At 36.8% G+C, this 16,628-nt stretch overlaps 1 protein-coding gene across 1 annotated transcript in view; it reads left to right on the top strand.

Moving 5' to 3' along the window:
• The window catches only part of SPG11 (SPG11 vesicle trafficking associated, spatacsin), an 86,046-nt gene that overhangs the window by 3,542 nt on the left and 65,876 nt on the right, over positions 1-16,628 (top strand). Inside the window, exons 3-6 of the mRNA XM_001366626.5 lie at positions 575-802; positions 1,492-1,687; positions 9,410-9,547; positions 10,941-11,389. Coding sequence (XP_001366663.1) covers positions 575-802; positions 1,492-1,687; positions 9,410-9,547; positions 10,941-11,389 — 1,011 coding nt within the window. The remainder of the gene's footprint in view (positions 1-574; positions 803-1,491; positions 1,688-9,409; positions 9,548-10,940; positions 11,390-16,628) is intronic.

Genomic DNA, 16,628 nt, shown 5'->3' with positions numbered 1-16,628 from the left:
TGCTGCCGTGCTGCTACCATTCTAGTCATAAGAAAGGGGGAAGAGTGCTTTGTCTTTCCCTGTTTTCTCTTCTTCAAATTCATGACCACTGAATGACATAATAATAATAATAGTGGCCAAATACATGAACACCAGTAAGATAGTAGCAAACATTTACATGAATGACATTTAAAAATTTTACAAAGCACTTTACGTATCTCATTTGGTCCTCAAAACAAGCCAATGAGGTAAGTGCTATTATTATTACCCTCATTTTGCAGATTGACAATCCTGAGGCTGAGGGAGGTTAGGTGACTTACCCAGGGTCATATAGCTAGCAAGCATCTAAGGAAGGGTTCAAACTTAAGTTCCTGACTGAAAGACCAACACTCAGTTCACTCTGTCAAGTTGAAATAATGAATGAAAATATTTAATTGTCTTGAGTGAAATCTAAATCAAACTCCTGCCCCAAGTAGAATTTTTAGGAAATTTGTTTAGGTTGTTTTTTGGGTTTTTTTGGTTTTTGTTTTTCACAAAATCAAAATGTTACCAAACTTAGAAATTGAACTTGAATTGATACCTTCCTATTTTTCAGGAATTTCTTCCTTATCATGTCTGAGAATTCTGTCCTTTGAAAAAACTTCATCATTGCTGCTCATCAACCAATGTATTGTTTTACACATCGAATTTCCTGGAAGAGATGCTGAGATCAAAATCCTGAGCTGCTTCACTCTGGCCTTACCTCCACAGGCTTTGGAAAGGATAACTGATTCACAGCTTTGCAGAGGGTTTCTTTTTGTTTTGGATAGTTCTGGCTGGGTCTGTATCCTTGTTAATGGAAATAGCAAGCTTTTGTGATAGTATCATGAAAGTGCCCTCTACAGTAGATCCATAGGCTCTAGCAAAATATGTTGAAATTACAGAAACATGGTATCATCTCTGCCTAACTAAATTTGTGATGAATTTTTCTGAATCCTGGAAATGTTTTTTATGCTTTAGTTACACTTATTTATAACCAAACTGATATTTTTTTAAACCCTTACTGTCTATCTTAGAATCTATACTAAGTATCAGTTCCAAGAGAAAAGAGCAGGAAGGACTAGTCATTTGGAATTAAGTGACTTGTTCAGGGTTATACAACTAGGAAGTTTCTGAGATCAGATTTGAATCTAGGACCTCCCATATCCAGGCCTGGCTCCATCTACTGAGCCGTCTAGCTGCCCCTGCCTACACTGATTTCAAAAAAGTGCTACAAAATGACAGGTTAGCTTCATTATTATTAGGTAGTTGACCATTACTGGAAAATGTCACAAATATATCAGATTTCTTACTAATTCCCATCTTCATGTCACCATCCTGATCTCTGTCTCAGTTTACACATTTTTTCTGCTAACATCAATGAATATCACTTTGGAGAACAAAATCTCAGCCTCTCTATAGCTTCATTCAGTCTTAATTTTTGGATGGTTAATTAGATTTAAAGCAGATATTATCTTTGACTCAGAACCAAAGACATTTTTAATGCTGTAGATGGCATGTACCTTGCCCATGTGAATCTAATCCTTCACCAAGCTGATGTATGTGATGAGGAGCAGCCAGCCCACGTGTCTTCATTTTCCACTCTGAAAGTGTCCCAGCAGCTAGATGTGATTGTGATTACCAGCTACTCCAGCTCTGCAATTGCTGTTGACTTAAATGTCTATTTCAGGTAGGTGGAGTAAGATTTCCTCTCTTTTTTGTGGTACATTGTATTTGTGAGTACTGTAGGGTCAGCAAATATTGATTCAATTTAATTTAGCTTTCATATCTCAGTGCATATGGGCTCTTCCATGTGGGTACTTCTTCCCTTCGTGCACATTGCAACTCTTCAGTGACCTCTGTAAGGATTATTTATGAACAGACATTGGTGTTACTTTGAGGATAGTAAATGATGGTCTAGAGGAACTTATTGTGGAGGAGATGAGGTGTTGAATGGTAGAAGCCTAGATGGAGTGGCTCCTAATCTCTCTCTTCACTCACTCCTCCTGGGTAGCACTGCCAAGGGATGCTACTCAGGAAATTGGGGTTCCCCTGCTATGAGAGGGTGATGGGAATATTGAGAAAAGTCTCCCCTATCAGGGGATATAAGGGGGACCCCCAAATTCCCCTCCAGGAGATGGTCAAAAGCATAAGCCTCCCCCAAGGCCTCTAACTCAGCGAGGGAGGGGACTTGATCTGCATTCGGTTATGGCTGATCTATAGCCACAACGAGATGCTTTCCTTTCGCTCTTTGAATAAGCCACTTGAAATATATCTGACTATGAGTTATATTATTTAATAGATAATGAGTATGAGGAAAGATGGGGAGTTGGGTTATGGAAATCAGAGCCCCTGATTCCTAATCCCAGAGATCCATCTGGCAGCTGTCAAGATAGTTTTTCCTCCCCTTCCCACTATTTTTCACTCCTAATATAATACTACTAGGGCCAAGGAATAATCAGAGCAGGTGCAAAAGGCTAAGGGGAGAGAGTCAGGCTCTCAGGCAGATGACCCTCTTGGGTTCGAAGAGACTTGACACACTGGTTAGATGTTCTCAGAGGTACAATGTTGCTGAAATGCTTTGTAGGAATAGTCTCAGGGCTAGTCACAAGGTAATCCTCGGTCGACTCTTGACAAGATCTCCAGCAAGGAAGATGCTTCCTGCCTCCTCGAGATCCCCACTCAAAAGCCTAGAATTCTTCTTGGAGCTCCCCTAAGTCCGTTCTTCTTTCCCAGCATCCTCTGCTATGAACGGTCTTTGCTGTCAATCATTTCTTCTTTCAATGTTCCATCTTTACCTTTGCAACTTGCCCTTACACCTTTTATCCTTTGTGACTCTTAACTCATGCCTTCCTTAAATCTTTAGAAAAAAGATTCTTGCACTGGGATAGATGCCTTCCTTAGACTCTTTGGATATCTAATCAATATGTCTTTTGTTTAGAGATGATAACTGAACCCTTGGGAGCTGATATAGTCACCAGGACAGAGTATAGAAGAGAAGGGAATGTAGCATAGGGACCTGTCTACATCCTACAAACTCAGCTCAGTTTCCATTTGCTAAAACTTTCCCTGAATCTCTGAGGTCTGTTCAGCTCAAAAATTCTATCATCATTCCATGAAATCTAATGGCATAGTGAGAAACATAAAACTCAGTATTTACTCATCTGGGATCTCATATTCTCTCTTTTTTTAATGTGCATTAGACTGATCCCAGATAGATTATAATAAATCCCTTAAGATTATGTTTTACACACCCTATACCCTGCAGGGCATCATAGGACTTCTCTCTGTCTCTCCCTCTGCTATCTCTTACTGCTGATAATCAATTGGGCTTTCTGCTTTTCTGGTCACAAATGCAAATAGTACAGACCTGAAGATTGCTTATATTTCCTCATCTTTTTTTGAAGTGAAGTCATTGCAGTCATTCAAGACTGACTTTAGTGTACCTTTTTTTCTTTTCTTAACAATTTACATATTTCATTGAGTTAATTCTTGTACTGGTTTCTGCAATTCCACTGGGTTATACATGTATTATCACTCAATACCTAGAGTTTTGCTTTTTATCACCCCCATCACCCTCCCTTCATTTATCTCCCCCTTCCCTTGTTTTATTTCCCTTCTACTTCTCTGTAGGGTAAGAATTACCCTAATGAGTATATTTGTTTTTCCATCTCTGAGCCAGTTACAATGAGAGTAAAGTTTAAGCATTGCCCATCACCACCCTTATCCTTCCCTCCCCATAATGATTTTTCACACCTCTTTATATAATTTACCCTATTCTGTCTCTCCCTTCCCTTTTCTCAGTGTAGTCTCCTTTTTTACTCCTTGATTTTTTACATATCATATACATACTATCATATCATACATACATAAATAATTCATATTTATATTTACATACACATCATATCATCATAATCAGTTTACTTCCCCACTCTCTTGCTAAGTATATTCCTTCTATCTGCTCTACTATGAAGAGTAATTTTTGAGAATTATAGATATCTTCATTCCATGTATAAATACAAACATTTTTACCTTAATGAGTCCCTTAAATTTTCTCTTTTTGAGTTACCTTTTTAGGATTCTCTTGAGTCTCGTGTTTGGACTTCAAATTTTTTATTTAGGTCTGACTTATTCCTCAGGAATGCTAGATCAAGGTTTTGACTCTCATCTCTGTTTTTATTAATGTAGAGGGTTTAAAAAAAAACTATATACTGCCCTCAAACCATTGCCAATCTGGTCTTTCACAAAGGTAAAAAGAGAAAAAAGGGAGTGACAAATTTTGCCATTAGTGTTTTGAAATCACTTTTCTTTGTTTGCATCTTGGTGTAGCTCACAGTGCAGTGATGACTTGGTGACCCAGTGCTTTAAGTGATTTGGCAAGTATATTAGTGCTTGTTTGCATATCTGATTATATGATTTTAGGATGACTTCACTGGAGGTCACTTTTCTCTCTTGACCATTTGTGAGAGCTATATTTAGAGATAGCTCCTGTTAATAGCTCCCCAAAATATTTTTTGAAAGGCCCAAATTTATGGCAAGCTAAAAGAAAAAGCAATTTTTTCTCCCATTCTTTTCATATTCTGTCCCCTTTCCTTTTATTCCTGACATCATCCCCACTACCTCTTTCAGTCTTTGATGATAAGACCCTTTACTTGGGCCATTGATCCTTTCCCCTCCAGGTAAAGATTGCTCATCTATCCTCCACTCTCTACTGGTTATTGCTACCCACAGTAATAACTGTATCTATCTCATTCTTTAAAAAAAAAATCCCTCATTAGACCCCCATCTCCATTAGTTATCAATCAAATGAAGTAACATATATGCAAAGCTTTGCAAACCTTAAAGTATTGTGTAATGCTAGCTACTATATTATTATTCCCTATTTTCATCTTATATTTTCACTTCAGTGAAACTTGAAAAAAACATCTCTACTTGTTGCCTCCTCCTCTCCTTTCACTTTCTTTTAAAGTCTCTTTATTTCTGACTTTATTATTTAACTGAAGTTGCCCTCTTCAAAGTCATTAATGACTTGTTACTTACAAAGTCTTCTAGTCCTTCCTCACTCTTTATACTTCTTCAGCATTTGATGGTCTTCATCACCTTCTCCTAGATACTTTGTCATCAGTATGTTTTTGTGGCACTGTTCTCTTTCTCTTGAGTTCTTCTCTTCCCTGTCTTAACTGCTCCTTCTCAATCTCCTTTGCTCCTTCTTCATCTATGTCATGCTCACAAATTCTGCGTGTCTTCCCAGACTCTTGTCCTATGCCCCCTCTCTCTCCACATTCTCTCTTGATGGCCTTATCAGTTCTCAAGGGTTCAATTATTTTTATGCAAAAGACACCTCAACCAGATTCATTGTGGGAAGATGGTGGAGTAGGGTATAAAGCTTCCTCAACCTCCTAATACCCCCACAAAACCAAAAATAATAAAATCAATGCTGAAAGTGGCAAAAACAGAAATAGGGAGTGAAGCTGAACAGCCTGGGACCACTAGTGAGGACTGTTTCTGAATTCCCTGGCCTCAGTCCCACTGGCCCAGTTCCTAGGGGCAGGAATAGAGCAAACAAAAAGGAATCAATAAACAGCAACCTCACCTTATTTGCTGAGCCCTGGAGCTTGAATTCTGGAGGACACCACTGGAATCCAGAAGCTCACAGCAAAAAGCCTCCAGCAAAAAGCCAATAATTACATCTGTTGGCCTGGCCTCTAAAATTTTAAAAAAATAAAAAATTAGCAAGCAAAGGGAAAAGAACTCAATTATTGATAACTATTATGGGTACAGAGAAGACCTCGGCACAAACTCAGAGGACAGTGAAGTAAAAATACCTGCTTCAAAAACAGCAAAGAAATGCAATAAATGATCACAACCCCAAAAAAAGATCTTTTGGAAGAGCTTTAAAAAGATCCCAAAAACCACATGAGTGAGGTTAAGGAAAAATTAGGTGGGGGAAAAAAGAGCAAGATAAGAAAATTATAAAAGAAAGATCACCCAAATGGAAAAAGAGGTCCAAAAACTCAATGAAGAAAATAATCTATTAAATTGATTTGGACAAGGGGAAACTAAAGATTTTCCAAAGCAAGAAATAATAAAGCAAAATCAAAAAAATGAAATAATAGAAGAGAATATGCAACATCTTATCACCAAAAGACTGACCTAGAAAATAGATCAAGGAGATACTATAAAAATAGTTGGATTCCCAGACAACAAAGCATTTTGTCAAGCAAAAGAACTGGGCTTAACACGAATAACATATCCAGCAAAGATAAGCATAATTATAGAAGGTAAAAAAAAAAGACTAATGAACCAAAGGAGTTTCCACTATTCCTGGGAGGAGTCTCAGAACTCAGTAGAAAATGTGACCTATAAGAAACATACAAAGATAATGAAAGACTGATCAAATTGTTTGATTCTTGTATGGGAAAATGTCATCTATAGCCCCTGGGAATGGCATCATTGCCTGGATATTTTGAAGGGAGGTGTACGGATGGAAGACTCAAGGATGAGGTAAATGTAATGGAATGAGCCAAAATGGTAGACCCAGAGGAGGTATGGTGGAATGGCTATCTCATATGGAGGAGAAATGAGTGGAGATCATTACTAAATATATAATAAAATTGGGGAGGGAAAAAACCAAAAGACACCTCAATTTAGAGGTATCCAATCCTAATTTCTCTACATGCCCCAATCCCATATCTCATAAGTGTATATTGGAAATTTTGAACAGTATGTCTATAGGTATTTTAGATTCAGTATGTCTAAAAGGGAACTTTTGAATGTAAGCTCTGTGATGTCAGAAACTGCCTTGTATCCTCAGCAACTAGTATTGTACCTAGTACACAGTGGGTACTTAATAAGTGCTTGTTGAATTAAGAGCTAATTTCCCTGTCATTGTAGTTTCTTCTTAAAGCAAAAGTGTCTCAAAAGTACTTTTTAACTTATTTTGTTCTTTTTGTGCTTATAAATTTAAAGAAATTCACTTTCATGTGGCTATTAGAACTTTTAAAGTCATTGACATTCCTATTGATTTTGAATGGCTTTTAATAGGCAGAGTTGATGAACATATTTGTAGATCGTACATCTAGCAAAAGAGAGGCTGATGTCTCATCTTAATTGGAACCTATATACACAATGTATTTAGTCAAACCCTGGTCACCCATGGGAAATATGCCTTGGGAAGCAAACCGTATTGGTCTGGAGGGAAGCTACATTGACTTCTCTTGTTCTGTGGCTTGTATTCTGGCCCTTTTTTTGCTTCAACAAATGGGACTGCAAAAGACTTGCATAGGGTCATGGAGATATTCTTAAGTAGTGTTTATTTGTTCTTTTCCTTTTCATTTTCACATGGTTGAAAACTAGATGGGACCATAAAGATTTAGTTCAACTCCATCACTTACAAATGAGAAAAACCAAAGACTAGAGAAGTTAAGTGACTTTGCAGAAGTCACAAAGCTGTTTAGTAGCAGATCCAGGACTAGTATAGAACTCAGATATCCTAACTCCTAGTCTAATGCTCTTTCCCCTATGCCTTTATCCTTAGTTATTTGCAAAATGCTGCCTCTTTACTGGGTGTATGACTAGGAGTTAACTAGCACATTTAAAAAAATAGATGCATGAATTTGGAATTATACCCAAAGAGCTTTAAAAGAATACCTGCTCTTTGACCCAGCCATACCACTGCTGGTTTGTACCCCAAAGAGATAATAATAAGGAAAAATACTTGTACAAAAATATTTATAGCCATACTTTTTATAGTGACAAAAAAAAATGGAAAATGAGGGGGTATCCCTCAATTGGGGAATGGCTGAACAAATTGTGGTATCTGATGGTGATGGAATACTAGTGTGCTGAAAGGAATGATGAACTGGAGGAATTCCATGTGAACTGGAAAGCTCTCCAGGAATTGATGCAGAGTAAAAGAAGCAGAACCAGGATGACATTGTACATAGAAACTGAAACATTGTGGCACAATCGAATTTAATAGACTTTTCTACTAGCAGTGATGCAATGATCCAGGACAATTCTGAGGAATTTATGAGAAAGAACACTATCCATATTCAGAGGAGGAACTGTGGGAGTAGAAATGCAGGAAAAAAACATATGATTGATTACATGGTTTGATGGGGATGTGATTGGGGTTTTGGCTTTAAAAGATCACTCTATTGCAAATATGAATAATTTGGAAAAGGTTTTGAACAATGATACATGTATATAACCCAGTGGAATTGCTTGTCAGCTCCAGGAACAGAGAGGGAAAGAACATGAATCATGTAAATATGAAAAAATATTAATTAATTTTAAAAATAGATGCACAGAAGATTTTTCACTCTATTTAGGTTTTTATTTGGGAGCTTTGGTTTTGTGAGTATTCTCTTACAAAAATGAACAATGTGGAAATATATTTTGTATGATAATACATGTATAACATAGATCAAATTGCTTACCAACTGGGTATCTTTTATCCCCCTCCCCCCCAAAAGAAATATTTATTCATAATTTCTCTGTGTCTTAGCATATGGTCTATTTTCTTTTAAACCATCACTTTCTGTCTTTGAAATAGTATTGTCTGTGTATCGGTTTTAAGACAGAAGAGCAGTAAGGGCTAGGCATTGGGGGTTAAGTGACTTACCTAGGGTCACACAGAAATGTCTGATGCCAGATTTAAACCCAGGACCTCCCCATTTATGCCTGACTCTCGATCTACTGAGCCACCTAGCTGCCCCCCACAGGGACTATTGCTGAAGTATCATATGGTACTGGGAAATATGTATATTTTTTAACATTCACATTCACAAACTACCATAAAGCTTTTGGGACTTTCCCCAAGTTTTTTTATATTTTCCTTTTTGTTTCTGTTTGTTAGATTGATACATCTCAAAGAAAGAAACATTAAAGTCTTTTACAATTATTGGTGTGTGTCTAAAAAAAAATTCACCTAATTTGCAGTTTGAATTTAAATATGATGTCATTTGGTACCATTTCCTTCCCGAGCTCTTTTTACATTTGAGGAAACTGAGGCAAACAGGGTTAAGTGACTTGCCCAGGGTCTCCCAGTTAGGAAATGTCTGAGGCCAGTTTTGAACTGATGGTCTGGATCTAATCACTGAGCCACTTTGATGCTCTTCTGGTATATATTTGTGAAATGAAATTAATGGTTAGTGTTATCAGGGTTCAGTTTGTCAATATGAAAGTGTTTTCCTAAGAAATTACACCTATAACCTTGATTTTCTTAGCATTATGCTGAACCCAGTAGGCTCAGCTAAGGAAACAGTTATCATAGCATTCCCTATGATTTACCATTTTTATGGCAGTAACAATAACGGTGGTATGACTTTGTGATTGGAAAATAAATGGAAGTATATATTTCATTGTATTTGATGTAAGCATGATCACATTTACACAATGACTATTGTAGGCAACATCCAGAACATGTACTGTGTGAGAGAAAGCTAGAAAATCTTCCCATCAAAGGACCTGAAGGAGTGGATGAAGATGATCCTGCCAACTCTGCCTACAACATGAAACTGACCAGGTTTTCATTCCAGATTGATAGGTATGTAGGGAAAATAAATGAATTTAAATTGATGTTATTTGTTTTTACATGATATCTTTCCCCTTCCCTATCCCAGAGAACAAAAGATTTTAAAAAAGAAAACATTATAGGGAAGACAAGAGGGGTGGGAATCACCTAAACCAATCAATGCATTGAAAAAACTGATAGTATATACAGTGTGGCTTAGAAAAATTTTTTTAATTTTTTTTATTCTATTACCCTCTTTAGTTAGGAGAAGAAAAAACCAAGGGAGTATGTGCTATGTGTCTTTAGATATTCAAACAGCTGTCATGTAAAAGAATTGTTTTTCTTGGCCCTATAGGACAGTAGCCTAGGACTAATGAGTAGAAATTACTGATCAATCAGTACCAATTATTAATAGTACTTACTATGTGCCAAGCATTATTTCAGTCCCTATGGATACACGTTCAAAGAATGAGAGGCATGTTTTGACTCCAAATAAGAATAAAATTTCCAATAGCTAGAGCCAGGCATAAGTGGAATAGTAACTTTCCTATCTCTGATGAAGGTCTTGGAAGCAATGCTTTTCTGGCAGCTTGTCCACATCTTGTAGAGGTGATTCCTACCTCAGGCAAGAGTTGTTCTAAGTGAGCTTAGAGGTCTTTTCCAATTGTGAGATCCCTTGATTTGTTAGATTGATGGAGTGCCTTTTATCTGAAGTATACTCCCAGGATAAAGGTTTTTAACTTATTCAAGTCTTCAAAAAGGTCCATGTCACTATCAGTGTGGAAGGCACCTTCTTTATGCCTTAATTGACAGTTTTTAAGTTAATATATAACCCCCAAAATTCATCATCTTCTGCCTAGCCTTCTAGAAATGAACTTTTTCAACTTCTCTCTCATATTTTAATTTTTAATTCACCCCCAGACTATTATCAAATGAGGCCTTTCCAGCTTGTAGGACTTGACAGAGCTTGTGCTCCACTGGCATCACCTACAGAATTAGTCTTCCTGTCATAGAGAGGCATTTGGTCAAAGGCAATCCCTGTTCCTACCCATGTACATTTCTACATTAGAGAAAGGATACATTGGAGGAAGGAATCATGGAGAAAGAAAAAGGGTTTTTAAAGAGATCATGGGCATGGACTAGATCTAGAATTTCACTAGTATAGGAAGGCTCCTGGGTAAGGAAACTCCCTCTCTCAATGCAGATTAGCACCATCTGTGTAATTTATAAGTTTAGTAAATTGCCTTGGATGTTGAGAGGTTGAACAACTCATCCATGGTCGTGTAACTGCTACATTAGTAGCAGGACTAGGCTGGCTCTCTCCACAATACTGTGCTTCCTCTTCTTAAAGAGAGGAAAGTTGATCATTTTGTTCAATGATTCTTAATGGAATAATGGAAAGGAGTTTCTTCCTTCCTTTTCCCAGATCCTGGAAAACTCAGCTGTCAGAATTGTACAACAGAACAAAGAAGCCCAAGTTAGAAGTTGTGAGTTGTGTACCTTGGTTCCAGGACCTTCTTCATTTTGACCCTTCTGAATCAAGTTACCAACCTGTACAGGAGCAGATTTGGACCTTTATTCCACAAGACCTAACTCATGTCCAGTATAGCCATGAAGGGAAAGATCATGTTAGGTCAGATGATTTAAAGAAGTTGTGGAAGGTAATGTCCATTGGAGAGCAAGAGGGAATGGCAGAGCTCAAGTGTGCGTCTGTGACAGGATTCACTGTGATTTTTACGTGGTTAGTAGAAAGTATGGGCTGGACAATTATTCTGTGGGACTTGGAGACACAGAATGTACACCGTGTTTTTCTTGGCAAAAAATGCATTCCTGTGGACTGCAGTGGAAACCAGCAATTGTGCCTTGTTCTGACAGGTAAGATCAATTTGTCAAGTTGCTAAAGTCTTTGCATTCCTTGCACTGCTATGCCTCAGTCATCTAGTCAGTAAACATTTATTAAGCACCTAGCGAGTCCCAGGCATTTTGCTCAGTGGTGGAGATGCAAAGAAGGGCAAAAGCCAGTTCATCCCTTTAAGAGCTCTGAGTCTAATGCGGAAACAACATATAAACAATATACCAACAGGCAATATAAGGATAAATTAGAAACAATTGACAGAGAAAAGGAACTAGAACTAAAGGGAAATTGGGAACTCCTTCCTGTAGAAAGCAGGATTTTAGCTGGGACTCAGAAGAAGCTAGGAGGCAGAGATGAAGAGGGAGAGCATTCCAGGTTCCATGGGAGATAGCCAGAGAAAATTCCTGCAGTTGGGAGATGGGGTATCTAGGTTGAGGAACAGCAAAGAGACCAACATTATTGAATCAAAGAGTATGTTGGAGGAGAGAAGGAGGGAGATAGAAGAAACCTGGAAAGGTAGACAAATTAAGAAAAATTCTGAACTCCAAAGAGAATTTTCTATTTAATCTGGGAGGTGCTAGGAAGCCACTGGATTCTGCTGAGTAGAAGATCTTTAGAGAGATCACTTTGATACTTGAGTCAAGGATAAACTAGAGTGCGGAGGGACTCTAGGATGATTTTATTTTTCAATTACAACTCTTGAGCTTTGAGTTGTCTTGTCTATATCTTATTTCTCATTATTGATACATGACCAGTGCACCATCTTTCTCTTTGTACACAGCCTTTATAATATCTTTTATTTTACTTCCAACTTTCAAATCAAATCAGCTCAAACTTGCTAAATACTTTCTAATTATAGAACACTACTAGGCACAAGAACAAGATACAAAGTTGAGATTAGATATAGTTGCAACCCACATGGATTTAATAGGCTAATAGGGGGATAGCATATGTACACAAATTACTACTACAAAATAATATTTAGTATGCACAGAAGAGAAGTGTTATATGAAGTCCAAAAGGGAAAGAGCATTATTTGTTGATAAGATGGATATAGAGAAGGCTTCACAGAGGAGGTAGCAGTTGATTTTGGATTTTAAAGAATATTCCATGAACAAAATACTTGCATTCAGGATCTATCAAAAACATCTTAATCTTAGGACTACCACTGGCTTTCTCAAAGCTCAAGAATTGTTCATAACAAAACCCATACGTTCGGTAAACTTCTCTACTTCCTTCATCCTATCAGTTACTCATGTTTACATCTTCAGAGTCAACCTTGACTCTTTTCTCTCCTTTACTCCCAATAGCCAGTCAATGCCAAATCTTTTGAATTCTGTTTCTGTAACAATGTTTCCTTCTGTTTATTCACATAGCCAATATTCTGATTTAGACCCTAATTACTTCTTGCCTGGGCTGATCTTGTAGTATCCTAATTAGCTTGTATCCTTCCAGTTCTTTCTTTTTTAAACTTTCCTCCACATAAGTGCCAAATTAATATTCCTAAAACAAATATCTACCTATAGGAGATAATGCCCTTGGGAATAAACTGCTTGATTGGTGATTGATTAAGTGCAAAATTATCCAGCCTTCTATATCTTAACTGGCTGGTAAGACCAGGTTTTGTTTCTCATTCAGTAGTTCACCTGGACCAACCATTTGCCCTGATACCATACCTAGCATCAGTGTGATATCATCCTCAAAGAAAAGCATTTGGAAAATCTTTTATTTATTTAGACCTTATGCAGAACAACTTCCAGGATATTTGAAAACATCTTTGGCTAACATATCTTCCTGTTTAACATTAAAACTCAGTGGATTGCTGAGCAAATGATCTCAATAGCTCCTGTCAGTGAAGTCTTGTGTGACTTTGATGTGAAAGATACCTTCTTGGAGTAAGGTGTTTAAGGCTACATTTAGTTTACCAAGCAAAATCCTTTTTAAAAATCATTGAATAATAAATATAATGGGATCATATATTCTTTATTTTTAGCCATGTGTACAATTGTAAAAATGTGACCCACTATAGAAAATTACTTCTGATAATCTGTCCACTACCTTCTCATAACTAATTGAGAATTCCACACCATTCTCATAAAGATTTTTTATAGTTCAGTCGTACTTCAGTGCCTCATTATGGTGTGGAGGTGACCCAAGGTTCTCAAAGGCTCTCTTCATGGATAAGCTCTAGAAAAGCTTCAGATATAGCTCTGATAGCATACAGAGTTTGTTTTCTGAATCCCAGCCTCAATAACATTCATGTTGTCACCTGGTAATGAAACTATTTAGGTATGGCAACTCATGAAACAAAAAAGGTAACATCATTTTGCTTTTGCAGCAACAGTGGCAGAGTGATGGGGAAAAGGACAGAAGATAGAGGAATCAAAAAGTTTTTAGGCCTTCAGGAAACTGTAATACTCTAAATGTAAGATCTTTGTCCACTGGCCTGTGCATTGTGGGAACAGCATAACAGTGCATGACCATATTATTAGAGGAACTGGCTGAATTATAGCAATCTTGACCTTGTAAAGGAAAGCAGAAGAAACAAGTTGCAGCCATGTAGAAGGATTATTTACCAGATACTTCTTGAAGGTCAATAAAAGGAATTGATGGAGAGGTTTTTTCATATATACAGAAGCAATAAGAAACATTTCATGAGAAATTTGTTTATCACATCTTGTATTAATGATAAGTAGTTACAAAAAGTTACCGTGAATATAAACCCATCTTGCACAAACATCTGTGGCTGAGAATGAAGAAGTAGAGAAATTCTGTGAAGAATTTGGTAAGAATCACATCAAATCAAATACTTGGTGACCTCAATAGAAAGATGGGGAAAAATGAAGATGACAAAAACTATATGGAAAAATACAATTCAGAAAAAAGAAATTGGAGACGGCAAAGACTAATAGAGTAGATGGAAATCTCATACCTCTATATTATGTCATGGTGAATACCAAATTTACCATAACAAATGAATTAGATTTTATTTAATAGATAGGAAAGGACTTATTGCTGTGGAAGGTATCCCTGAGTTAGCTATTTATATATAATCAGACCATCAGTTCATTAAAAGTAAGATCAGAATTAATTTTTAAAACAAAACAAAACAAAACACCAAGAATAATGAATAATACTGAGAAAGAGAGGAGTACAGTTAAAATGATTGAACCCAGAATTATTAATGACAAGCATACAAAAGAAGTTTTCTTGACACAGGATAGCAATTTCATCCAGAAGTTTCATCAATACTAATTAATTGCCACAACAAAGAGACCAAAAGAGCATAGAAAGCTCCTTAGCAAACATTTGACTTACTTGCCAGAGAGAGATGACTTCCAGTAGCATCCCTAGGTTTATTTAGAAATTTGCCTTTAAAGTCTCAAGAAGGAGCAGCAATGTCTCACAAACCAGAGAGGAACAGTGAAGGGAAAAGCCAGTTTAAAGAAATCATGGCAAGGTATCCAGTTAAATAGAATTACCCCAAGGGCATTTGAGATGGAGAGAGGTCTATAGGCAAAAGAAAAAAGGGGGGAGGGATTTCAAATGCCATTTTAATCAACTGGTTTCCTCATCCAGAATAGTGGAACCACCACAGTTGAACCTTGGTATGACAGTTCTTGAAATACTTTAGAGAAGACCAAAATTGCATTAAGAGAATAGAATTTATAGGAAAAAGAATTGAATTGGATCAGGATATAGAAGAGCCATGCTAGTGGATTCACTCATTTGTGAAGGTGTTTTAGGAGCCCAAAAATACAATTATGTGAAGGAAGGAAAGATGCCAGAGAGACAGGAAAAAAACAATCTCAGACCTTTTTAATACTGAAAAAAAGTGAATGAAAGACTTAAGTAACCACCACCCTATATGTCTGCCCTTCCATTTATACAAAAATCTCTATGAGAACCATAAAGATCACATCTTTACCATCTTACAATTTAACTGAGAGATGAAGATATAATATTGAATTATGCTTATTGTTTGTTGTTTTGGGGAGGGAAAAATTTGGTTGTAGAGCAAAACACTCCCTTAACAGACTCTTATAGCAGTGTCTTCTACCCATACATCAAGATCATTCAAGATTCCTTGGAAAATGTAATAGTAGAAATAATACTGTTCAGCAGTTCTTTGATTATAAACATAAGCAAGAAATAAAACAGGAACATGTTTACTAAAGGCATTTACCTCTGTGATAGAGGAGATGTAGTTCAGAGTCCAGGTTGAGGAACTTGACATCCTTCAAATGGTCTTTTTTGTGAATGAGATTGTGCTGATTGCAGAACCTCTTGGAAAGAAACTATAATCACTTGGGAATTTGACCTACCAATCCACACAAGAAAGGACAAATGGACAAAGGGGTATATTTTTGCTAAGGTTTTGACATACATCTGAATGAACATCCTATAAAGCTTGCCAAACAGTATGTATATCTGGGACAAATGGTATTCATATGGACATTTATGGGTCCAGAGTTGAAAAGGATGAGAACAGAACTGGATAACTTTTAGGAAATTACAAAGCTCTTTTACTGATCCTAAGGTATTAAGGCCTTACATATATATCAGTATATATATATATACCGATCCTAAGGTCTTAGTATCATTTTTTTCTGTTATCTTTTTTAGTGATTAGTTTTAAATTCAAAGATATTTTATTTTCCCAACAATAATTTTCAACATACATTTCCCAAAATTATAAGATCCAAACTGTCTCCTTCCTTCCTTTCTCTCTCCTCACTCAGATATGGTAAGCAATATTATCTGGGCCATATGTATATTATCATGCAAAACACACTTCCATTCTGGTCATTGTTGTAAAAGTCCTGTAGTATCATTTCTAAAATCTCTATCCACTGAGCCACCTAGCTGCCCCATAGTTGTTGTATATTTAGATAGTAACCTGCATAAAAGATGAGCATAGAATAAGATAATGAAAAATATGTTTTGGATTCAAATAATGAAAAAGGCCAAAAGCTAGTCAGCTTCCCAGAAGTCTTGTGCTTTTGTATTGTGAATGCTCTGAGAAAAGTGGTAGAAGGTACTGGACTTAATGAGCACTGAAGACACAAAATTGACCCTACTGTTAACAGATGAAGTTACTTTAAGAAATGGTTACAACCTTCATTGTCTCTTTGGAGCCATCTATTCATTCTGTGTTCGGATAGGCCATTCCTCAGCTGGTTAAAATTAAAAGTCAGGCTCATTTATCAGTGTTCACACAATGCTGAGTGTGCTGCCTCTAGTGTAAGATTGTTTGCA

The sequence above is a fragment of the Monodelphis domestica genome, chromosome 1 (assembly GCF_027887165.1).
Source record: "Monodelphis domestica isolate mMonDom1 chromosome 1, mMonDom1.pri, whole genome shotgun sequence".
NCBI lineage: Eukaryota > Metazoa > Chordata > Mammalia > Didelphimorphia > Didelphidae > Monodelphis > Monodelphis domestica.
The sequence above is the reverse complement of the archived record's forward strand: the minus strand, read 5'-3'. Positions and strand labels throughout refer to the sequence as shown.